At 45.2% G+C, this 25,509-nt stretch overlaps 1 protein-coding gene across 7 annotated transcripts in view; it reads left to right on the top strand.

Moving 5' to 3' along the window:
• PID1 (phosphotyrosine interaction domain containing 1) overlaps window positions 1-25,509 on the top strand; it is a 267,723-nt gene that overhangs the window by 134,043 nt on the left and 108,171 nt on the right. For 3 of the 7 annotated variants that reach the window (XM_029616374.1, XM_029616376.1, XM_029616375.1), the window contains one exon: window positions 9,475-9,585. The exons of the other annotated variants lie outside the window; for them this stretch is intronic. In XM_029616374.1, the coding sequence (XP_029472234.1) occupies window positions 9,475-9,585 (111 nt within the window). The remainder of the gene's footprint in view (window positions 1-9,474; window positions 9,586-25,509) is intronic. 7 annotated transcript variants of the gene reach the window in all.

Here is a 25,509-nt window from a genome sequence, read left to right as displayed (position 1 = left end):
CGTTTAAAGAACTGAGTCCTAATGCTTCTTGCATTGCCTAAGATGTCTGGCTTTTGATCAAGCCATGAGAAGTTTCACGTGTCCTTCACGTGTCTTTGAGTAATGTCCTCCCTTTCCTAGCTTCTCTCCTGATAAAAGGAAACACTGGCTCACATCTTATACCGGGGGTGCATGGAAACATACTTCTCACGCCCCATCTTACAAGCTTTTGGCTTGTCCCTGCATAACCAAAGACGCTAGCAGTCCCTTAATTAAAAGTTTCACAAGTGTGGCTACGGGGGACGGAAATTTTCAGAAAGATTTTAGCTGGGTAAATAAGTATTTGGGGGTTGATTTTAAAAGGAGCGCCCGCATATTATAAAATCGATTGGCTGCGTGCAATTAAGGAACAGACTGGGAGGGAACTTCCCTATCCCCCTACCATACTTCCTCCCTCTTCCCCTCTCCTCCCCACCCCTTAAACCCTCCCTATCTACTATTTTTTTAGTTTGTTTTTGTTTTATTACTTGTTGCTCCCTCTGGAGCAGAAGAATGAAACATCGAAAACCAAACGGCCCATCCAGTCTGCCCAGCAAGCTTTCACACTTATTTTTTCATACTTAGCTGTTACTCTTGGCCCTTATAAGTAACTTTTTGGTTCTATTTCCCTTCCACCCCCGCTATCAATATAGATAGCAGTGCTGGTGCTGCATCTAAGCGAAGTATCTCTCTAATTGTTTAGGGGTAGTAACCACCGTTATAAGCAAGCTACTCCCATGCTTGTTTACCCAGCCTGTGCAATTTAGTCCTTATTGGTTGAATAGAAATCCTCTTTTCTTCATTCCCCCCTGCCGTTGAAGCAGTGAGCTGCGCTGGATATGTATTCCAAGTGAAGCATCAGGCTTAATTGAGTCTGGGTAGTAACGCTGTAACAAGCAAGCTTCTCCCTGCATTTTTGTGGATGCAAATCCTTTTTTCCACATTTCCTCTTGCCGTTGAAGCATAGAGCAATGTTGGTGTCGCATTAACTGTGTGTATGTTTATTGAATAAGGATATTAATCTCCAGGTAGTAGCCGTCATTCCCGCAAGCCACCCCCATGCCTCTTCTCTTCATTCACATCCTCTAGACTTTATGGATCCACAGTGTTTATCCCACGCCCCTTTGAAATCCTTCACAGTTTTGGTCTTCACCACTTCCTCTGGAAGGCGTTCCAGGCATCCACCACCCTCTCTGTGAAGAAATACTTCCTGACATTGGTTCTGAGTCTTCCTCCCTGGAGCTTCAAATTGTGACCCCTGGTTCTGCTGATTTTTTTTACGACAGAAAAGGTTTGTTGTTGTCTTTGGATCATTAAAACCTTTCAAGTATCTGAAAGTCTGTATCATATCACCTCTTCTCCTCCTTTCCTCCAGGATGTACATATTTAGATTCTTCAATCTCTCCTCATAAGTCATTTGATGAAGACTATCCACCTTTTTGGTCGCCCTTCTCTGGACCGCCTCCATCTTGTCTCTGTCTCTTTGGAGATACGGTCTCCAGAACTGAACACAGTACTCCAGGTGAGGCCTCACCAAGGACCTGTACAAGGGGATAATCACTTCCCTTTTCTTACTTGATATTCCTCTCTCTATGCAGCCCAGCATTCTTCTGGCTTTAGCTATCGCCTTATCACATTGTTTCGCCTTCAGATCATTAGACACTATCACCCCAAGGTCTCTCTCCTGCTCTGTGCACATCAGCCTTTCTCCCCCCATCGAATATTCATTCGGATTTCCACTCTCCATGTGCATGACTCTGCACTTCTTGGCATTGAATCTCAGCTGCCATATCTTCGACCATTCTTCCAGCTTCCTTAAATCCCGTCTCATTCTCTCCACGCCTTCCAGCGTGTTCACTCTGCAGATCTTAGTGTCATCCGCAAAAAGACAAACCTTACTTTCTATCCCTTTCGCAATGTCGCTCACAAAGATATTGAACAGGACCGATCCCAACACTGATCCTTGCGGTACACCACTTAAAACCGCTGTCTCTTCAGAGAGAGTTCCATTTACCATCACACATTGTCTTCTGTCCATCAACCAGTTTGCAATCCAGGCCACCAGCCCGGCACTCACTCCTAAGCTTCTCATTTTATTCACCAGTCTCCTGTGCGGGACTGTATCAAAAGCTTTGCTGAAATCCAAGTAGATGACATTGAGTGCTCTTCCTTGATCCAATTCCTTGGTTACCCAGTCAAAAAAGTCAATCAGATTTGTCTGACAGGATCTTCCCCTGGTGAATCCATGCTGCCTCTGGTCCAGCAATTCTCCCGACTGTAGATAGTTCACTATTCCTTCTTTTAACAGTGACTCCATTACTTTTCCCACCACTGAGGTGAGGCTAACCGGTCTGTAGTTACCAGCCTCTTCTCTGTTCCCACTCTTGTGAAGCGGGACCACCACCGCTCTTCTCCAATCACTCGGCTGTCCTGGCCCGCCCACCACTTCGGAGAGGCCGGTGCTTGTGCGCGTACCGGGCCTTTTAAAATCCGGCCTTTATTGAGCGAATGTGGCTAAAAGGACTTAGTTGTGGCTAAAAGGACTTAGTTGTATGTACTTTTATACAGGTCTGCGCTGACCGTTTGGGGTTGTCACTATAGAAGGCCCTGGGCTGCAGCCCTTTGAGCTAGGATTGGACAGGTAGTGAAGGGGAGGGAGGTGCACTATTTGGAACGGCTCCTCCACTGAGGTTGCTGAAACGGCAGCCCCCAGCTGCTGTCCATAAAAGCCGCCTGCAACAAGCCCGGTGTGGCATTTGGGGTAGGAGTTTGAGAGAGCAGGAGTTTGTTCCCCTGCTTGAGTACTGGGTTTTACAGCCTGGGCCAATACTTTAGTGGGAAGGGGACCAGTGCCTACCCGGGCGCTAGTTCCATATTTTGGTTGGAGACATCGGGTGGGGGGGGGGGTTTGCCCCTTTTGAGGTTTCCTTCTTGTGAGAGCCCTGGTACCCCAGGCTGGAGGACTTCAGGGAACCCCCAACAGTTCTATTTATTTATTTTATTAAAAAACATGTTGTATCCCGACACTTCCTGTATAGTAGTCCAGGGCAGGTTTCGAAGTCTTAATGTGGACAAAATGATAACAGGGGTTAGATCAGGGAGTGAGGAAATGCCAGTGTTCTCCAGGTCTCACAGAGGGGGGCCGGCCCAGAGGTTGGACCGCTGCGGGAGGAGCCCTGAGGTTTTTCACCATTTCTGTTGAGATTTTTTTTTTTTTTTTTTGCGGAGTTCCCAGGAGGAAGTTTGTGGCCACCCTTCCTTCCTTCCTGAAGAGGGGAACCTCTTGTAGAGAGATGCTCCGTTCTCTGCTACCCAACATTTCCCTAAGGGAGACCTGAATTTGTCGACTGAAGAAAGCTGTGAGTACGACCTAAAACTTTACTTTGAGGCTCCCCCCCCCCCCCCCCCCCAATTCTGGTGTTTTCACTCCGGGAGAGAGAAACTTTGGCAAAGGCTGAGTTTTAACATTTTTTCCACCAGTTCTGAAAGGGGATTTGGCTGCCCAGCAAAGGACACTCCTGTCCACTTTTCCAGGCCCCGGAGGGTGAGAGTTCCCCCTGGCCCTGACCTTGAGAGACATTTGCACTGAGAAATTGAAGAATTGTGCCATGTCTAACATTTTAAGGATCCTAACAGTACAGATTTCATTTGGACACTCACTCTGAGCCTCCGGTGTATTTTGCTGACAGTCGTATCGTTTAAAGAGAGCTGTTACCCAACTGAAACAACCAGAGTGTCACCCATGCCATCTTGGGTCTTGGAGGGTTTATTCCTACCCCCTCACCCACCATTAGAAAAGAACCCTGTCCTGTCCTGTAGCCTGGGACTGTGTTGGCGTGGGAGAAAGGTAAAGGATTGGCCCTGGGACCCTCGTGTGCCCCTGTCCTCCTGGCCCCTAAGCTGGACGGGGAGTAGGGACATTTAAAGAGAGGCATTCCCTCGGGATGTTTTAGGTTGAGGGAGTTAAAGAGCACCCATGCAAGTGATTTTTAACCGGATGCGTGCTACTTTCTCTCCCCTCCCCCCAGCTTGGCTATGCACGCTGAATTATGTGGACTCTTTAGCACATGGAAATTTTTGGCGGCTGCTGATTTTTTTTTAAAAGGGAGCAACCTTTGAAAATTTGTCTAAAGTACACATACTTAAAAGCTCCTGAGTAGTTTGCAACTCCACGGGCTATTTGAAAAATCCCCCTTCTCGGCCTCCCCTTCCCCCCCAAAAAGCATGATCCAATTGACTCTGCATGCGGTTTAAATTGACTTTGTCTTGTTCTGCACATAATAAGGAGAGGGAGTGGCTTGGTGCTAATGAGCTGGAAACCCTGGGGAGATCAAATCCTGCTTTGCCCACTGATACTCCTTGTGGCCTTGGGAAGCCCCTTTGTTTCCTGTTGCCTCAGTGTAGCCCCTTAAAGGTGAAGTTTAAAAGAGCTGAGTGCGCAGAAATGAGCGCCACAAGTAGCGGTTATTCACGTAAGTGCTATTGTATAAACCTCAAACATACACGTGCAAGTAATGATGTGTGAATAAATTTGCTTGTATAAAAAAAAAAAAAGGGGGGAGGGCAGGCCAGGGGTGATCCAGAGCGGGGTCAATATTTATGCATATAAGGTAGGGAGGAGTGCAGGCTGAAGACTGTGTGTGTCTGTGTGTGTGTGTGTCTGTGTGTGTGTGGGGGGGGGGGGCGGTGTCGATGACCTAGAGATACACTGGGCAAATCTGTTGGACTAATTGATAAAACTGGTAATTTCCTTCATGTGTGGATGATATACAATTTGATAAGTCGCTACAGTGCTACTTAGCTGGATATTTGCTGCCACTTAGCCTGATAACTAAAATACATGCTGCGTATTCTTTTGATACGTGAACATGTTGGGTAGATTTACGTGTATTTTATTTAGTGAGCTTGCATTTGCATGCATGATATAAAATGTGTGTGCATGCGCACGTGCGTCCATATAGCCTTGTATATGGGCATGTCGTACGTGTTTTAAAGTTATCCTCTTTGACTGTAAAGTATTTGGGGCAAAGACTTAAAACTTTTCTGTATACAAGGTATTCTAAATTGCCTTAATGTAAAGTGCTATATAGATGACTAAATAAAAAAAGAAATGTTCTATGTGGCTATGAGAAAATTGGGAGTCAACAGCAGAACAACTTTGTTTAACCATAACTGAGATAAGGCACGCTGATTGGAAATACTTCAGCTTCTTTCACTCTGATTTAAAAATGAACTTTACTAACAAATAATGAGGTTCATATTGAGCGATGTGGTGAATGGGAAGTTAACCTGTTAGAAATTGCGGCTTGCCGGAATGTCCCACATGTCACTGTACTCATCCCAATACCGCCAGAAACCAGAGCGGCATGAATGCCGCCGTGCATGTGCACCCAATCGTGTGCTAGTTAAAGAGCCTGTGCCCGCAGTGCCCATTGATAACATCGGCACTTCAACCCTATTTAAGGGCCTCCTGGACTTCTCTTCCTTGTCTCAGCAATGGGTCTCCTGAATTCCTATGCAATGTGTGTTGCTTCTTCTGCTTCATCTCTGCAGCCCTGCCTTGTCTTCCAGCCCAGTCTCATCCACCCTTGTCCAGCCTTGCCTTGTCCTGTCTTCTAGTCCAGCCTCGAGCAACCTGGACCTAGTCCAGCCTCGACCTGCCTCGCCTTCCGGTCCAGTCTGTCCATCTTGTTGGCTTTGTTGTCTCTTCCAGTGTCTTCAGTGTGTCCATGTCCCCCCTTCAGCTTGATGCTCTGCCACCTGGACCTGACTATTCTCAACTGCCGCCTGTCCCAACCTCTGACTCTGTTAAGCCTGTGGCCTACTCCAACTCTGGTGATTCTTGCCTTGTATTCTGACCTAGGGCCCCGCCTAAGTCCTGGCCTCCAGAGCCCAAGTGCTCAAACCCAAGGGGGAGGTGGCTGGTATAGGTCCAGGCTGGCTTGTTATGGTCTGTTTGCTAGCTGCTGGCATAGGCCTTGGGAGTCGCCCTCGAGGCTGCGTCAACTAGACTGCAGCACTAACAGCTCACACATCCTCTGTCCCTTACAGCCAAGTTAACTTAACAATGTAACTTTAACCTGGAATATTTAATGAGACTTAACCCGACAAGTCTGTCGAATATATCTGATAACATGACCTGGGTAACCTTAGGACAGTCATCCACACCACCAGCTTGTATCTGGGTAACACTCAGTATCGGCAGTATCTGGCTAAAGTCATCTCTAGAATCCCCCCCCAATCCAGTCTCTCTTTATGTGACTAAATTTTACTTGGTTACAGTTTTGTCAGTTGGCAGGGCTGGGAATTGAAAGCTTGGGGTTTGTCCAGATAACCCCAAAAAGTAACCTGGACAAACCCTCTTAATATCAGCCTCTGTGTATTATGAAAAGAGGAGATGATTGTAATCCCGTTGTCTGTAATTTCAAAGAGAAGCAAAATACCTTATTTCACGTTTGTCATTATAATTGAATGATAGCCACAAACATTTTTCTCCACTATATACTAATACTATTGCTTTATTTAATGCTTATGTTTTTCCTATGTATTTCCTTGATCTAAAGGATTTATCATCAGATATCATTAACATTCATAGTTGGTTTTTGACTGAATTTCAGAAAATAGTTGGAATTTCCAGCAAATGGATTACAAAAGTAGAATGGCATACACCTCTGTTTTAAAAGAATTCCTTCATGGAGGTTGAGTTCAGTACTGCTCTGCCACTGAGAAACGGATTTTAGTTTTTGGAGGATTAATATATACGAACCCTGCAATCAAAATCCATTTCTTGAATGTGAAGGTTGCCCTATCTCCTCAGTCGCTAATGCTCTTCATTTTTGTTTCTGCTCATCAGCACTGCTGATGATTAACAAGTAAAATGGTTCAACGAAAGGCCATCTATGTAGGAACTCTTAGTCTGACCATTCCAATTCAGTAGAGGAGGTGAAAGAGGAATAAAAAATTAGTCTTTGCCGGTCTGGGAAACAATGATGTAAAATTAGTTATCACTAACCAGCCTCTGACATCCAGCTTTCTATACTAAATAATCATATTTATTTATTTATTTATTTGTTTGTTTGTTTATTTAAAGTTTTTATATACCGGCATTCATGATACAATCACATCATGCTGGTTTACAGTTGAACAAGGGGTGCAAAACACATTAAAACGGGAACCTGTGTATAGGAAATTGCAGTTACAATGAACAAGGATGATCGAACTGGGAGAAGAGAGAAATACAGTAGTAATTTAACATCATGTAGAGTTATTTACAAAGAACTGTTGTGGCTGCATTATAGATGTTGATGAGGTGGAAATTAGGAGGGGTCCGGAAAAGCTTGTTTAAACAGCCAAGTCTTAAGTCTTTTTCGGAATGTTGGGAGGCAAGGCTCCTGTCGGAGATTCGGTGGGATGGAATTCCAGAGTGATGGTCCAGCTGTGGAGAAGGCCCGTTCTCTTAAAGTTATATGCCGAGTGGATTTAGTATGAGGTACCTGGAGGGATCCTCTGTATGCCTTAATGAAGAATTTACCAGCTGGTTATGGCCTCTTATTTCGTTTTTTTTTACTCATTTTGCTGTAGCATTTAATAAGAAAATTGCAAGTTAATATAATTTACTGGACAGTATGAATTGCCTGTGAATCCTTTTGAATACATTTGACTTTGATATCAATGAAGATGTATAATTATGACTAGAATATGTATTCTCCGTGATGTTGAACTAGAAGAGTGAACATTAACACAAAGCATATGTCCGTTGACCATGAATATGAATGCTAATACTGTAAACCGTTGTGATTTTTTGGAACGACAGTATATAAAATGCCTAAATAAATTAGGTAGTAGTACTGTATTTTGTGGGTTTTTTTTTTCTTTTACTGGACTTTAATGTAGATACATCGTGGAGTCACTGCATGTGAGAGATTTATTAGCAGGAATTATTGCAGCCTCCCTCTCCCCATTTTTCTGGTAATGCTAAGGCATCAGTCACACAATTTTGCTTCCTCCCGTTGCATCATGGGAAATGACACCTCCCCCCCCCCCCCCCCCCCCAGTAATGCCAGCCTCTCTTCTTTCTCCTCTGTCATCTCCATTGCTGCTTGTGGTTCCAGGTAAGAGGATCCAAATTGCTGTGGAGAAGGAATGGGAGGGGAGGGGGAGGTGACAGGAAAAGATGATGTCTGTAGGTATGGGGAGAGAGGTCCGAACTGTTCCTGCTGGCCGAGAGAGAGAGGACCAGCGATTGGTGTGGAGAGGAGCTGAGCACTATGGTGGCATCAGCTGCAGTTAGTGCGGGAGGCGATGTTGGATGAAAGGGAGGGTGTGTGATATCACAGCGAGATCAAGGAAAGGGTAGGAGGGCTGAGAGAGACAGAGATGTTGGAGGGGGGGGGGGGGGGAGAGATGGGATGATAAGAGAAGTTGGAGAAGTGAGAGGAGCCATTGGTGAAAGACCAAGTCAGAGAGAAGAGAAGACTGGTAAAGGCAGTGGTGATTTTCCATCAGGTTCCGGGCCTGGAAACTTTCTGAATTTGCTTCTTTTTCTCCATTGCAGCTGTTATGGAAAGTGAAGGCTGCGGTTTGTTTCTGATCTGTTAGCTTTTTTTTTATTTGTTATTCAGAAAATCATCACAGGGTAAAAAGAGTAATGAAGAGTACAAAATGTGGAGGGGGAAGGAAGAATGGACAGATGAGTTGAAAAGAAAAGAGAGTCCTTTGTGAGGCGATGGAAAGAGCAAAGGAAGTTAGAGAGAGAGAAGAAAAAATGAATCTGCTCTGAGTAGAAAAATAAAAAAACCAAAACCTAAAGTGGTTTCTACACACGAAAGATTGGAGGAATGTTGTACATTTAAATCGAAATGTGGGATTTGCATTTGCGACTCTGTGCAAATATGTCCCTTCTGCCTCAGGAAACCAGGCAATAATGCTGTTGACTTGCACTTATTAAGCGAGCTGCCACAAATAGTGTGACTGAAGGTACAAAGAAGTTGCTGGAGAGTTGTAATTAGAAGAGACACCGAGACATGAAAAGAGGAAGAAAATAAGTAGCATTAGTATGTAAAATCATGCAGTCTACAAAGAAACCATCCACCCAGGGCCATGGGGAGCGTCAGCGAGGCTAAGGGAAGGACATTTCTTCTCATGGTAGAGGGAATTTTAAAATTACTTTTGTTTATTTATTTATTTTTTGGTTTCTGCCATTTTTAGCTTTGTATGTGGAAAGCTCTAATTTGAAGTCTCATTTGTTAATAGATACTTATTATGTGCAGTAAACTCGATTAAGCCTTTAGGCATAACAAAAGCCATGCGGCAATCACAGCAGCATAGGCTTGCAGTAGGGAGAATGAACATTTATGGTCTCTAATTGAAGAGTTACTGTTGCAAATTAGAATCAAGAGAAATCAAAGCAAACTGTGTTGTTTGGTTTTGTTGTTGTTTTTTTTTTTTTTTAATCAGATACAAGGAGAATTAGGAAGCGTATCTCCGCCTCCGTCTGCTCCCATGCAAATATCCAGACTTTGTCCTCAGGAAGGTCGTTCTTTCCGAACTGAAGGAAACAAAATTGAGGTACCTATCCTGCCCCTAAAACTGTCTTTATCTTCTCTGAATTCCTAGCTCCCAGCTGCCAACCTGGCAATCAAAATGCCATCGCCTGAGGTTCCCTGGAAGCTGTTGGTGGAGGCTCAACAGCAATTGATTGTGAATTTTGTTATTAGCAAAAGCTACGAAAACGTTATCACTGTATCCTATTTTCATGCCGCAGTTAACACAAAACACCTTTTCTTTACGCTCCCAGCCTGGCCAGCGAGTCATTACGTCTTGCATAACGCAGGAGTTTCAGGGACCACGCAACACCACAGGGACTTTATTATCCCCCGACTTGTGAAATGCTAAAAAAAATAAATAAATAAATTCTTATTGATTTATAAAGGAACCAGGAATAATGTTGCACGTGAGACATTCTACCAGGTATGCAAACCCTGGCGAAAACTGTCACTTTGATCATGTGCGTATACAAACAGTTCCCTAATGTAGCTAAAATTAACGAACGAGGTATTATAATATTGTTCTCTTCTGCTGCTCTGTATACATGTAGTGCTCCGTGTTTGCGTTATGCGTTGCGAAAGGGGCCTACGGCAGGAAAGTGCCGTTTAAATGCTACGCTACAATTCGTTTCGTGATTTGAATGTGTGTGTGTGTGTGTGTGTGTGTGTGTGTGTGTGAAAATACATTTTCTGCTGTTTGAAGGGGTTTATTTTTTTTCTTTTATTACCAAGACAACTGTTGCTTACTAGAATTAAAAAAAAAATCATGAACTGGAGACTCCTTTCTTGAGAGAGAGGGTCTTGGGCGCTGAGAAGAGTGGCTGCATTTTCCTAAGAGCGCGCGCGCCTCAGACTAGCAGTCGCGTGCAGCGTTTCCTCCTGATCACGTGACTTGGCCCGCTCTGCAATAACCGAGGCTCATCTGTGTAAGGTCTAACAGCTTCTGACGGCAACACATTAAAACAAAATTGGAATTTATTATCCTGCGTTCGCTAAGCAGATGCTGCGTTTTTTTTCCTATCAATCATTTCATTATGATGTGTCCTTGAAAGACGTTTCCATCTTTGTTTGATCGCTTAAGTCTCAGAACGAGTCTGCGAGTCTGTTCTGTGAGCGATACCTTGGCTGGCTACTATGGTTACAGAAGCACCTTGGGCAGGGAGAGCCTTTTTACAATAATTCATGCAGAGAATAGAAAGTTGTGACAACAACAAAAAAAACAAACCAAAAAACATCCTTCATCTTCTGCACTTAGTAATGTTTTAATGTGACAAATGCAACTTCTGTTTTCGTATCTGTTTATGCATCTTGCACCAGAGATACAGTCCGATTTAAAACTACTGAGAATTTAACCCTTACGTTTTTCACCAGAAACCTAATAGTGTCCGCCTAAGCTTTACTGTCAGGAGGTGCCGGTGCTGCCAGGCCCGCCACCGCTCCCTTGGACTCCTGTGGTGCCACAGGACATCTCACTGAACACTCTCCTCCCCCAGCCGTTCCTCGAAATATTCCTCCATTGGTTTCTCCTCTAAGCTTTCCCCTCCGTCGCCACCCGTCTCTCCTTTCGGCTTTCCCCGTCTGCCCTGCCTGCCTCCCCTTCGCCATTTACATCTTCTGCTCCATCTGTTCCCCCCTGCACTCTGTCTGCAGTGCTCTGCTGATGCCTTTTCCCTCTGCTTTTTGGGTGTCTGTGAGAGGAATTCTGGAGAGCGGCTGTATCCTTAAGTAAACAGCATATGTGGAACTGAATCACAGTGAATTTTTGGCTCCTTGCCCTTTCTGGATCAGTTCGTTTTGCACTTAATTCATTTGAGCAATACTGAGTTCATACAATAGTAATGGTAAATTGAAACACAAACATCAAAAATGAAAGTCATTAATTTCACTAGGCCGATGGGGTGCTCTTGAAATGTTTTTGGCAAAGAATTGGAGGTGTGAGAGTTTGAAGCCTATTTTCATGCGAGCCCTGTTTTGCTGCACGGTTGCCCGGGTAGGGTGAGTTGGTGCTCTCCTGATTGATGGTGACATGTTCGCTCTTCTGGGACCAGTGCTGTTTAAACGGGGCGCGTGCAGGAAGCACAGGGAGATCTGGTGGTTGTGCTGTATCGCATACGGCAGAGCAGAATGATTCATTTTTCCATGTTAAAAAACCCATCTTTGTATTTCATTTCATTTGCAGTAAAAACAAAACATGAGGGTATTGATGGAGAGCTGTTACAGAAACGTCTCTGAAATTCCGCAGCGTACTTCCACTTCTGCATCGGGGTGTGTGTGTGTGTGTGAGAGAGAGAGCACGTTGGGGGCCCGGCAGAGGCAGAATGCAGGAGCTACTCTGAGAAGCATTGGTCAGTTTACTGAACAGGACTTTTGGCACTGTGTCCTTTTTGATCAAGAACTGAAAAGATAATTCATAACGATCGAGGGCAAATGCATTGCTTAGTACTGCATTTATACCAAGAGAGCAGCTCTTCCAAATGTTTTACATAAGAAAATATAATAAAACACACCGCATACAGAAACATAAAATATATGATGAAAGATCAAGGCTATGAGGCCTATCTACTCTGTCCAGTTTTATTCTTTAGTGCTAAACCCTCCATTCCTCCCCAAATCAGACTGAAGCAGTTGCTGCTATGTTGAGCTTGCTGAAATATTTTTATGGAAAAGAAATGCTATTGCCAGCAGGTTAGTCCACAGATGCCCAGAAATAAATATCCAAACCTTCTGGTAGGTGATGCTTGCTGGATTTGGAAATAGCTTTCATTAGGGATGTGCAGCAGGGATGGATTCATCTCATTCGGTATTCGTATTTGTCGGGACCCAAATCCGTTGCATGCGTTCTCGGGGGACCCCAATCCGTTCATTAGTTACATATGTATTTGTTTCCCAAAAAACCCCCCATCCCAACCCTTTAAATTTAATTAACTACAACCCCCTACCCTCCTGACCCCCCAAGACTTGCCAAAAGTCCCTGGTGGTCCAGCGGGGGTCCTGGAGCGATCTCCTGCATTCGGGCCGTCGGCTGCCGGTATTCAAAATGGCGCCAATAGCCTTTGCCCTTACTATGTCACAGGGGCTACCGGTGCCATTGGTCGGCCCCTGTCACATGGTAGGAGCAATGGACGGCCGGCGCCATCTTGTGCTCCTACCATGTGACAGGGGCCGACCAATGGCACCGGTAGCCCCTGTGACATACTGGCAGCCGACGGCCCGAGTGCAGGAGATCGCTCCAGGACCCCCGCTGGACCACCAGGGACTTTTGGCAAGTCTTGGGGGGGGTCAGGAGGGTGGGGGTTTATTCGTGATACATTGTATTTGTGGGGGTTCACCATACTTTTCGTGACCCCCACGAATACAACGAATATGGCAAATACGTTGCGGATTGCCAATACGTTGCAAACGAATGCACACCCCTAGCTTTCATCTGGTCAGTACCAAATGAGCTAAGGATGATGTCAGAACATACAAGCAGATTGTAAGTGGGCTGCTTGTACTCATGTTGGGTCTGCAAAGTTATAAAGAGCTATAACATGAATGGATTAATTGGAGCAATTGGAAATGGGCAAGGAACATTTAAGTCTGTTTACATGTAAAAAAAAAAGTACAGGAGCGAGAGAGTAATTTTCTCTTTATCCCATATATGTTTTACACTTATATACTGTAACTGTGCATGCAAGGAGGTCTACTCTCCTGCACTGAAATTTCGTCATTAGACATGACAAATACCCTGTTATACCAGAAACAAATCTCATATTGAGGCCAACTTTTTGATTAATTAAAATAATCATCATTATTTAAACAATCTCTAGAGCAAAGAGAGGGGGATTCTTGATATATAAATTTGCATATTTTTTTGTACTTTCAAAGGACACATTAAAAAAAAAAACTATTTGAAGTTCTGTTGTGTGACTGTATTAGGAATAAACTGCTGCCTTGCCTAGATGGGAAAAGGTTCATCGCGTTTTCTCCTTTGAGAGCTGTTTCTAAACTAATGCTTGCCACAGATGGATGACAACTGTTCCAATTATAAAACATGATTGAGGCTCCCACGGTTGGTGAGTGGCAGCTTCTGTTGGCCTTGACTCAGAGCTCCAGAAATGTTCTTGACGTTTTGGGTCATCTGTGGCTGTGCTGGCTTTTTCCTCGGACCTGGTGGATCTTTTGTCATTGGAGCGATCGCTGACTTTTGGTTGCTGCATCTGGCTGCGGTGGTTTTGGCATGCCGGAGTCGGGTTGGTCTGGGAGGGCGGTGTTACCTGTTTCTGGATGCTTCTGGCCGGAGGGTGGCAAGTACTTAATCCTTCATTGGACCTTGTCCTGGGGAGTGTTGTTGAAGGCAACCTTTTCATTTTTTTTTTTTTTTTTTTGAAAGCCTAGGTGTACTGTCTGCTCCTGGGCTGGAGTCTGAAGCTTGTTTCCTGTGATGAGTTTTTATGGGTGGTACATGAGCTCTTTGGCCCCTGACAGCCTGGGGAAGGGCTGCTTTAACCCTGTGAGCTGAGCTAAGGCTGTGGGAGATGCCGCAGAGGGCTGAGAGCCTGCTGTGAGGTTAAGCCTCCTGAGAACAAAAGTCATCCGTGCCTAAATTCCCAGTCGTCATTCCTGCTTCGAATTAGGATACCCATGATGAAGATGCATGAGAGATATTTGCATACAGTGGAAGCACTGCATATTCATGGTGGATATCCTGAAAACCCAGACCAGTCTGTTGGCCCTTAAGGACTGGAATTGGCCACCACTGACAATCAGATCAACATCCATCAGACATGGAGATAATCTCTCAACTTAAAGAGGATGTCTCTAGTGAAGTTTGGCGCTCTTATTTTTTTTTTTTCTTTTATAGTTCAGAAACTTATCCAAATCTCTACAGATTTAAATTTTCAAAGTGTATTGAAAAGCCATTTATGTGGGTCTATTGTGACTTACGTTCCTAAATTTGAAAATGACCTTCTCTGAAGATGATTAAAAGTACACACATTGTGGATATAATGATGACTGCTTATGCTTTATTGAAACTATTAGTGCTGTGGTATTGACAGAAAACTGAAAATAATTTATACCCATTAGCATCCAAAACATGTCCTACCCAGTTATTTATAAGGTCATTGCACACGCCTTTAAACAAATCATTAAATGTGTGCCATCCTGTGGTGATTCTCTTAGTTGGTAGACCTATTAATTAAAGAATTAGAGTAGGTTTTAGAAAAATCCTCTCTCTGTGTCACACCCTAAAGTAGAATGTTTGTTTATTCTGTAGGAGTTGATGGTGATATGAATGTTGTAAGTAACGTTTTTCTTTCGGTGGATTTCCTCCTATGTGTCCTGTCCTAAAGGAGGGAACAGTGTGCATAATTTTGCTCAACTGACAGCCCAGCTATAGCCTCAGGATGAAGGTGCCATAGAAACTATATTTTCACTAACCCTTTGACGCTTTCTCCAGTGTGGATTTTTTTTTCTAAGTTTCTATATGTGCAAATTCCCGTTAGTATCCATTAATGCGTCATGTCCAAAGGTTCTTATGCCAGTGAAAAGGTGTACTGTTTAGTTCATATAACCCTGACTAGGGTCATCAGGTAATGTGCTAGAGATTCCTGGAGGGTTCCAGCTCTCCAGGGCCAGTAAGGTGTGTGCTTAGAGGGTTTCTGCTCTCTTAGATGTCATTTAAAGGATAGAGAGTTCTGCTTCTGAGAGCTCATGCAAACCGCAGGGCTTGTGTGCTTTGCGCTCATCCTTCCTTTTAGAGGATGGTAATTTATAGAGGAATATGAGAATTTAGTGCTAGAGAAAGATAATATAATGGTGTAGACAAGGTAGTAATAATAGGAGGTACATGCCTTCTAAGGTTGGGGGGGGGGGGGGTGGTTATTGAAGAAAGGTTATTTAAGGTGCTATCTTGACATCTTGGGAGGAATGAAAAAGAGGTTTGAGTGTGTAGGGGCTCCTGACATAGAAGTATTGCTTAAGCTTTGAAATCTAACAAGGATTGCTACATCCAGCCAGAAGGAAGAACCTGAAAGCCAAAGGGTATCATCCTTGCTGGAGATGCTGCAGGAAAGATGTTTTGGACCATGTTGCCCTAAATGCTAGGGATGTGCATTTGTTTAAAACAAATGTGTAAAATGTGATAAATAAGGCCAATTCATCTCAATTGTGGTGCCCTAAAAACAAATCAGGTGTTCCCGAATGAAACAAACCTTATTTATTGCATTCGTTTTAAATAAATGCATCGGGCCTACACCTAGGCTTGAAGCCGGGGCCTCGCTTAGGGCACTGGCCAAGGCCCAAAGCATGGGCTGCAATCTAAGTCTGAACGTGAGGCTGGAATCTCTGCCTAGGCCTGGGCCAATGCCGGGGCCTCAGCCGATACTCCAGAAAAATTAAAATGGTCCTTTGGGTATATGACAAAGGCCAGGTCCCGAGGCCTGAGGGCCCGTCAGCACAGCCTGGTGCAATGGCCGGGTCTTGATGTCGGGGCCTTGACCTAGACCAGGCCCGACCCTGGGGCCAAGCCCAAAGGCTAGTTCCAATGTCTGTGCCTTGGCTTAGGCCAGGGTCCTTGCCCAATGCCGGGGCCTTGTCCTGAACCAAAGCCCGATGCCGGGACACAACCCAAAGACCAGGTCCTGATGCCAGGGTCTCAGCCTAGGCCTGATGCCGGGACTTGATCTGGAGGTCAGGTCTCAATGCTGGGGACTGGGCCTGGCCAGGCCCGATGCCATACATCAAAATTGTGCCATCCATGAAGGTGAATGTACCAGAATTAATTGGCTTCAGTTGGCATAGAAGATCAAAAGAAAGAAAAAGCAACATTGGATCTTGGAGGCCTGGGCTTCAGGTCTGGACCTGAACCTGGGCCAAGGCCCAGGCATTGGAAACTGGCCTCTGAATCAGACCTGGGACCATGTCAAGGCCCCCCAGTATCAGGACCCAGCCTCCAACCAGGCCGCAGCATCAGACCTGGGCCTGGGTCCCAGCCAAGGCCGAGGCATTGGGACCCAGCCTCTGGGTTGGGTCCTTGCGGAGGCACGGCACTGGCATTGGACCTCTGGGTTGGGTCTCATCGGGTTTGGGCTCAAGCCCCACCAAGCGTCAGGCCCCAGCTTCCATGCTTGTCTGCTGCATCAGGCTTGGGCCTGGGTTCCAGCCTAGGCCGAGGTCGCATAGACCTACCACATCCTCAGCCTACGCAAGACCGTGGCTTTGACCTGGGCCTAGGCCGAGGCATCTGGTCTGGGCTCCGGTTTAGGCCAAGACCAAAGCCTCAGCCTTGCGTAGGCCAAGGTCACGGTATCCTACCGTGGCCTTGACCGGGACCTAACTCTTGTAGGTGGATCCCCACCAACTGGGTAAGTGGGACCAGAGGGGGCCTTGGCCCCAGCAGTTTTCAGGATTTGTGGGAGGGTGGGTGGTGGGACTGGGAGGCCCCAATTTTATTTTTTTTTTCTTCTTTTTTTTTTTATTTTCACACGAATGAAATGAATCAAACATTTCCTGATTCAAAATTCCTGTGGAAAAAAAACCTTCTGAAAATGAACTGAAAATCAAAAACACATTTTTTATCTTGGTGGTGGATTTTGAGTGTTTTTTTTTCTTTTCAAAAAGGTTAATTTGAAGGGGGCCTTGCTGCCATTATTTACCTTGGGGCTATATCTTATGTCTTGACTGAATTTTTTTTTTTAATTTCAGTACATTTTTCTCATTAGTATCCATGAACTGGTTGCAAATGGTCCCCGCTCACGATCCCTGGAGGAGGACCTTAGCTAGTCCCGGAGCTGCATTAGTGCAAATAATCCCTTTCTGTAGCCTCTTATGGTGGCTCCGAGCAAAGGGGATGGGGTTACACGCATATGCAGGCACTTAAATTTACCTGTATTTGCTAAACAGACATATAGCATGCCTTTGCCCTCATTGGCCATTAGTGTACGATGCGGGTGTGGCTCAAAATTAGAAGTGCGAGGTCAGTACCGAGCAGCGGTCCAGTAGGAGGCAAAGAATTGTGCCCATGCTGGTTCAGCTTGGGGGGGGGGGGGGGGGGGGGGGGGGCTTTTGGGGGAAATCCTGGGGGAGAGTAACTTTTGGGGAGGCTTTATTTGTTTTGATGGGGAGGGTTCTGGTTTTTGTTTTTTTCAGCACGTCATGTTTGTGATGCCAAGTGGTCCTGTAGTCAAGCAGTGCAAATCTCTTTATCTGTCAGCTGTGCAAACTGCTTGCATAGAAAATAATAAAGATAACAGAAAAGCTTCAAGACAGTGAAATAATTTAATACTTGGTTGATGATATTTAATGTGTTGCTGTGTCCAAGCATGCTTTCTGTTCAGTATATTACAATGTTTTAAGTTCAGCATCTAGGAAACTGAAAATGGTACTTATTGTTTTGTACAGTAATCCGACCGTCTGCATATGCATATCACCAAATATGACAATTTTTTAAAAAGCACACTGCTAAAATTATATTTAAAAACCCTCTACATCAGGATTTAGCATCCTGATGTAGATTCTAATCATACGGGGGATGATTCTAATCATCCCCCGTATGATTAGAAAAGATAATCTTTTCTAATAGTGCCCCACTATAGTGAATCGCTGTGTGATAAGCATTGCCATCTAATGTATGTCTGCGCTGTCGAAATGACTTTATGAAAGTGTAATGCTCAGGTCCCGTGGGTGTCTGTTTTGCAACTTCTAGAAGCTTGAGTGTTCTCATGCAATGACTGTTTTATCCTCTCGGCGGCTGCACTCTGAAAATGGATTGCAAAGCTCAGTCTCCATATGGCGTTGTAAAGTGATCACTGTGGGACGTTGGTCTTGAATAATCCTCACCTGGCCTGTAGCCTGCAAAGGCTGCTGCAGCCACCCACGTCTCTCAGAGCTTCTGGTGCCTTTTGTCTGGGCTGGGGAGAGGCAGGAGGCACAATGTGGGCAGCGTAAAGGCTGCGTCTAACCCCCACCCACCCTTCCCAATTATTGTAGACTCACACACTTCATCCGATAAGAGAGTTATTGTTGGACAATAAATGGCCGCAGCCCATTAAAATGAATAACCAGCAATAAATAACATAGCAATCACATTAACATAACTAGTTAAACAGCATAACAACTTAATAACTAAGTTATGTGACCAGCGAACACCCCCCTGCTTCTAAGTGCCGAGCATGTAAGTCCGCTGAAGCGCATGCACACCCCCTGGCCTTATAAGCCAGGGAGCTGTCACTGACACCTGGCCGTTAAAGCCAAAGCACCCCTGCTGGCGACCGTGGAAGTCGGTTCGTTTGTCCTAAGCGCCTCAGCATTTTCCTCCTCTTCCCTCTTGGCTGTTGAAGCGTCGAGGGACTGCGCCGGATCTGTTAGGCCGCTTGCCCAGTACGAGCCGCCTGTTCGATCCTCCTAAATGCGGGGGGGGGGGGGGGGGGGTTGTCGCTTCCGCCAGTCACCATGCCACGGTTCCCCGGTAGCGAATCCGCTTACCGGGGACTCCCCCAACTTCCATGCGGGCTGCAGCCATTAGGTGCAACACCGCCTGTATGCCATCTTGTAGATTGGAATTAAAGATATCCCAGCCAATGTCCGATAGATGCACCCCATCTGGTCGGAACAACCCAGGGCTCTCATCTATTAAATCGTGCGCAATAGATAAACCATCAACAGAGTGCATGAATTTACCCACCCCTTTATTAATTTTCTTTCTGACCTTCTCCATCGCTGAATGAGAATGCTCACCTCTCCAGAGTCTGCGAGGGGTGATGCAAGACCAGACTATGGGAACATATTATATAATGCCAGTAAATCTTTCTGAATTTTTTGTGTGAGAGCCACACTCTTGGTAAGGGGCATGTCATTACCTCCGAGATGTATGACGAGGGCCGCGGGGGTGGTGGGGTTGAGTTTGCTTAGCTCCAAAGCAGTCCGTAATAACTGGTCCCACATCATCCCTCGAATCCCTTTCCAGATCAAAGACATTCGCTGCGCCGCCAAACCTAGGTGCTCCCCTGAAGGACGTTGGCGGGTCCTCTTTTGTGCCCATCGCACATAAGAGTGCCCAATAATCCACGCGAATGACATCCTTGGCCACCAGTCTGTGCAAAATAAAGGCAAAACATGAAGCAGAGGGGAACGTAACAAGGAGGCTACAAACTACCGGCCTAACATACCAGGAGGTATGTTAGGCCACCTGAATACTACCAGTATTCAGGTGGCCTAACATACCTCCTGAACTTTCCCAAATGCCACCTGCCAATCGCCATGACCTCACTATCTTGCAAACCTGAGCTTGCTGCTGCTGTTGCTGCCCCTATACGGAAGGAATGCGACGAATAGCCTGCTATCCCTAAACCCAGGGTTTGTAAAGCTTTTTGAAAGACACGATTAAACTGGTATCTTGTTAACGGGACCCCGGTCGAGTGTACCGACAGTGGTCCGCCGCATGTTGTGCGCCGCATCCGCAAATATGCTTCCATGCAATGCACCGGGCAAGAGGATTTCCCATATCATTCATGGAGGATGACATTTACTCCTGATCCTAATTGGTCGGTTTTAGACCTGCGAATGCGAAGGGTCAGTTTGCCATCCTCAAGCCTTGCATCCGACAATTGCAAGCAAGCATCTGAAGGCCCATTCCTAGAATAAGCCGTCAGCTCGCTATCACGCGGAGCTGCGTTGAAGGCCAGGGAGAACGCACATTTAAATAAAATAGATTCAATGATATTAAAACATACAGCCTCCAAGCGCCCAAACATGTTTCTGAGGATCTCAGTAGTTATGGGCTTTCTCATATCCTTTACCTTGGCGCTCTCCCTGGCCCATCCCAGTATAGCCCTCTTTATCGGGAACAACGCTGAACAGCTGGGGAACCCCTGCAGCCTGGAAAAGAAGGAAATTCCTGCTAAGTGATTCACCACCACCACTCTGGACTTTCCTTGGCTCTTGCAGTGCAGTACATATCCCAACAGTGAGGTCACTGAGATTGGCCAATCAACTCCCTCATGTGGCTCCTTCCCCAAGAAGCTCTGTAGATCAAGCAGAGCGAGGCGGTAACTCTTCCACGTGTTCACCGACAATGACCTCAAAATCAGGTCCCAAAGTTCGGAGGGCCAAGTTGCCATACCACCTTGGGTATGGAGGTTGGTAAACGGTCTGCCATCATGGCGAGGCTTCGGAACATTGTGAACTGTAAACGGGAGAGAGAGTCTGCAGTGTTATTGTGCCTACCAGGAATGTGGGTCGCTCGGCAAGTAATATTGAAGCGCAAGCAAGTGAGCACCAAATGCCTGATGAGAGCATTAGACTCAAAAGTGCATGCGGACAGCATTAATCACTTGAACAGCAGCCATGTTGTCGGATCTGAACACAATGTAGGACCCAACAAGTGACTCTCCCCATATATGCAGGGCAACAACAATAGGGAATAACTCAAGGAAGGTTAAGTCCTTGATGACCTTGTGCTGTCACCAAACAGGTGGCCACCGCTCTGCGCACCAAGCCCCTTGAAAATAAATTCCAAAGCCAATGCCCCCTGCCGCATTCGTGAATAATTCCAGCTCACTATTCTGCCTGGGAGGATCCTGCCAAAACGATACGCCATTGAAATCCCTTAAAAAGGTTTCCCACACAACCAAATCCTGTTTGATTGTGCTGGAAACCTGTATTCGATGATATTTTTTGCGCATCCCAGCCATAGCTAATGATAACCTGGTAAGAAAGCCCTGCCCATTGGAATTACTCTGGAAGCAAAGATAAGTAACCCAATCAAGGACTGGAATTGCCTCAAGGTGGCCTTCCTAAGGCGGCTCATTTCAGAAATTGCCTCGCGAAGCTTGTACACTTTTTCCTTAGGAAGTCTCGACAACTGGGCCACTGCATCTAGCTCAATCCCGAGGAAGGTAATTTGTCTCGCCGGTCCTTCCGTTTTATCCTCTGCTAAAGGTACGCCGAAATGTCTAGCTACCTCCTTTGTAGTGACAAGTAGGTTATGGCAGTTGGCGCCGTCCCTCCCCACCAAAAGGAAATCATGGAAGTAGTGGACAATGCGCAGGAAATCGAACAGCCCATCGGTATGCAGTGGTCAAAATAAAACTGCCCCTTAAAATGAAAACCCAGCAAGTGGAAGGAGTCTGGGTGCACCGGCAGAAGGCGAAACGCCGACTCTGCTACCTTAGCCATGTACACGCAGGGTCCCACATTCTTAATCATCTGAATAGCAGAGTCGAACGAAGAGTATGACACAGAACATAGATGAGGATCTCTTCGGTCATTGACCGAACTATCAGGAGGGAAGGAAAGGTTATGTATAAGACGGTAGTGCCCCGGCTCTTTTTTGGGAACCATACCCAGGGGGGATAATACTAAATTCGGAAAGGGTGGGGAAGGAAAGGGACCCGCTATCCTGCCTAAAGACAATTCTGATTGTATTTTCTTCTCAGCCTCCTCCTCATGCATTGATAGCGATCGAGCGTTGCCAGGTCTGGCGTCAGAGGGGCGATAATTTGACTCTGAATTTGGAAACTGTGCATGAAACCAGTACAAATCTGCTCAGCCCTTTCAGGGAAAGAATAACGGTCAAGCCAGGGGCGCATTGCATCAACGCTGACCGGGGTTGGGGCTCGTGAACTCAGCCGGGTGTCCCCCATGTGGTATCTCTCTGCGATCCCTGGCAATGCAGCAATGAATGGCAGGGTGGGAACCAAAACCGCAGGACGAGCAAGCGTGCTTAAACTTACAGTTCGCCCACGTGCAGTGGCCAGCGTTGAACTGCTTGCACACGTCACGCCTCCCTGAACCTTGTAATGTACTCCTATCTCTAGTATATGTACTCCTATCTCTCATATATCCACAGAATGAAACAGCTCTATCCGCCTATGAGGACTTCTGCATAGTCATCTCATCCAACCATAGGTCTATTAATCTATGTTTCCAAGAAATGGAGGGATTGTGGGACATGCTTTTCCGAAAGCGAATGTCATAGTTCAGCCAAGCCCATCTCCGCCGCCTCTGCACTGTCATAATGGTGTCCATGTATCTAATAAAGAAAGGGGACTGGTCAGGCTCGCGCTCCACAATGACACTCATGAAAATGTGGGATGCCCTAATCCAATTATGAATGTGTTTGACCACTTTGGGTCGTTTTTCTTTTACCTCGCCCGATTCCCCCTTCTTTTGGCTCAGCTTCCAAATCAGTAATCCAGAAGAGAAAATATATTAATAAATTCACGCTTCCATATCTTCTCCTTAATTGTAGCCGAAACGCTGTGAGCCAGAGATGTGACCCCGCATAAAACATCATCCACTACCTGTGGAGCTGAAGTTTGAGATACTGTAATGGGGATGTGGGCTATAGGAGGAGTAACATCAACCAGCGACTGAGCGGTATGAACTGGCAACTGTGATACTGGAAGTGGGGGTGGGGTTGGCAGGGGAGGTGCAAGGCACAAGGCGCTCTGAGAAAGAGGGACTATTCCTGCATCCACCAACGCGGTCGCATTAGCCAGCATACTAGTTCCCCCTGACTCATTCAAGGAATGTAATTACACAAAGGGTATATTGAATACAACTCTCTATGAACTTGTCATAAAATTACACAAATTTAGAGAGCCAAATTATATATAGTAAACATACAAAATTTATTTAAATTCACCCACAACCTATGTAGACAATAAAAACTAAGCTAGCACACTCACACATTCATACCAACACATTAAAAAATATGTTCATTGAGATATCACATACAAAATGTAGTCTCTTGCCACGAATATATTACACATATGTATTTTCTTACAAACAATCAACAATGTAAATCTTATCTATTGCCATAAATTTCTTAAACTAAGATGTATAATTCCTGATGTCCGACAAAAGTAGATCACAAGATCTCTTCGTTTCACTCCTCACATGAGGGGCTTCCTCAGGGACCAATGTAATTCACATATATTGCATATGCAGACGCGCTGCAATAAACCAATATAACAGGGATTAACCTCCAACTTAATCTGAAAAACCTTTTTCACCCATAACCAATGAAAATATCTCTTCAATTTTTCAACTCCAAACTTTAACCATTAAAACCCTACCCAATTCACCATCACCGAACTTCAAAATTATCTCCTAATTCCCTTTTTAACCCTATCCTTTAACCATGCCCGTTACAATCAAAACAATGAAAACACAATTTTTTCTTCTTTTTCCTCTTAACCTATACTGAACCACCTGACAAACTCAGGTCAAATATATATCACGACCACACCTACCTTGAGTTATAAATATCCAAGTGTTTTACTTCATTAAGTAGGTGTGGTCGTGATATATATTTGACCTGAGTTTGTCAGGTGGTTCAGTATAGGTTAAGAGGAAAAAGAAGAAAAAATTGTGTTTTCATTGTTTTGATTGTAACGGGCATGGTTAAAGGATAGGGTTAAAAAGGGAATTAGGAGATAATTTTGAAGTTCGGTGATGGTGAATTGGGTAGGGTTTTAATGGTTAAAGTTTGGAGTTGAAAAATTGAAGAGATATTTTCATTGGTTATGGGTGAAAAAGGTTTTTCAGATTAAGTTGGAGGTTAATCCCTGTTATATTGGTTTATTGCAGCGCGTCTGCATATGCAATATATGTGAATTACATTGGTCCCTGAGGAAGCCCCTCATGTGAGGAGTGAAACGAAGAGATCTTGTGATCTACTTTTGTCGGACATCAGGAATTATACATCTTAGTTTAAGAAATTTATGGCAATAGATAAGATTTACATTGTTGATTGTTTGTAAAGAAAATACATATGTGTAATATATTCGTGGCAAGAGACTACATTTTGTATGTGATATCTCAATGAACATATTTTTTAATGTGTTGGTATGAATGTGTGAGTGTGCTAGCTTAGTTTTTATTGTCTACATAGGTTGTGGGTGAATTTAAATAAATTTTGTATGTTTACTATATATAATTTGGCTCTCATTCAAGGAATGAGCATCTCAGACCGCTGCTGCCGAACCTTTGTGTCCCGTATTCTTCTTTCTTTTGTAGGCATGCAACATGGAGCGAAGCGCCTTGGCCAACGCTCTCTCTGTGTCACTGCCTTCAGAAAATGAGAACGTATCGAAATTTGAGGGCTTACCTTGTCCTTTGTCAAGGGTAGTAGCATCCAAACTAGGAGCCGTAGAAGCTCCAGCCGATGCACTAGGGGCTATCAAAGCTTCCCTATGCACTAATGCCGCCGGCGCCACTCAGGAGTAGTGCTGGGGCCTATCAGTTTCTTGGCTGGGGCCAACAGAAAGCCTTTCATTTCCGCCAAAGCTGATGGCTGATGCATTTTGGCACTTCTTTTGCGCAGCTCTGTTGACTGACCTTGTCAAGATGAAGAGGGTGCTGTTGCTTCTTGCACTGATGCACCTTCCTGTGTGAACATGTGCTGCACTAACTGAGGTCCCTTGGCCATCCTGCGAGACAAAAGGGGAGGAGTCCCCGACATGTGCTGCCTTTCCATTCACTCCCATGCGCAGCTGCGTGTTCCTTAACCTCCAATAATCGCTGATCAATATCACTTATTGCAGGTGCTGTATTTTTGGATCCCTCCTGCTTCCTGCACCTGGACTTCATTGTAGTCTGCTTTCTAGCTGTCTGATTGCTGTTCCTTTTCTTGACCATGGGCATCCTCTCTGCGCGTGCTCCCTCTTGGGGAACTTGAGGCCTTGTCAAGATACCGGCTGTACCGACATCAAGCTGTGTTGGAACTCTTTTGGGAGACACCATCCCAAAATAGGAAATACTGCAAAAGGTGCCGTGGAAAAGATACAATTAATAAATAAGCAATACTACCAGGAAACAAGTGCCCCTCCATTTTTTTTTTTTTACTGTATAAGATGGCCACCGCCGCTTTGTACCCCAGCAGTAATGGTAGTCACTATGAGGTCCCAGTACGAAGGCCGCCGACCATTTTGCCCCTCAAGCAAAATGACTGTGGGCAACG

The sequence above is a fragment of the Rhinatrema bivittatum genome, chromosome 9 (genome assembly GCF_901001135.1).
Source record: "Rhinatrema bivittatum chromosome 9, aRhiBiv1.1, whole genome shotgun sequence".
NCBI classification, from domain to species: domain Eukaryota; kingdom Metazoa; phylum Chordata; class Amphibia; order Gymnophiona; family Rhinatrematidae; genus Rhinatrema; species Rhinatrema bivittatum.
Note: the sequence above shows the minus strand (reverse complement) of the source record. Positions and strands in the feature narration are given on the sequence as shown.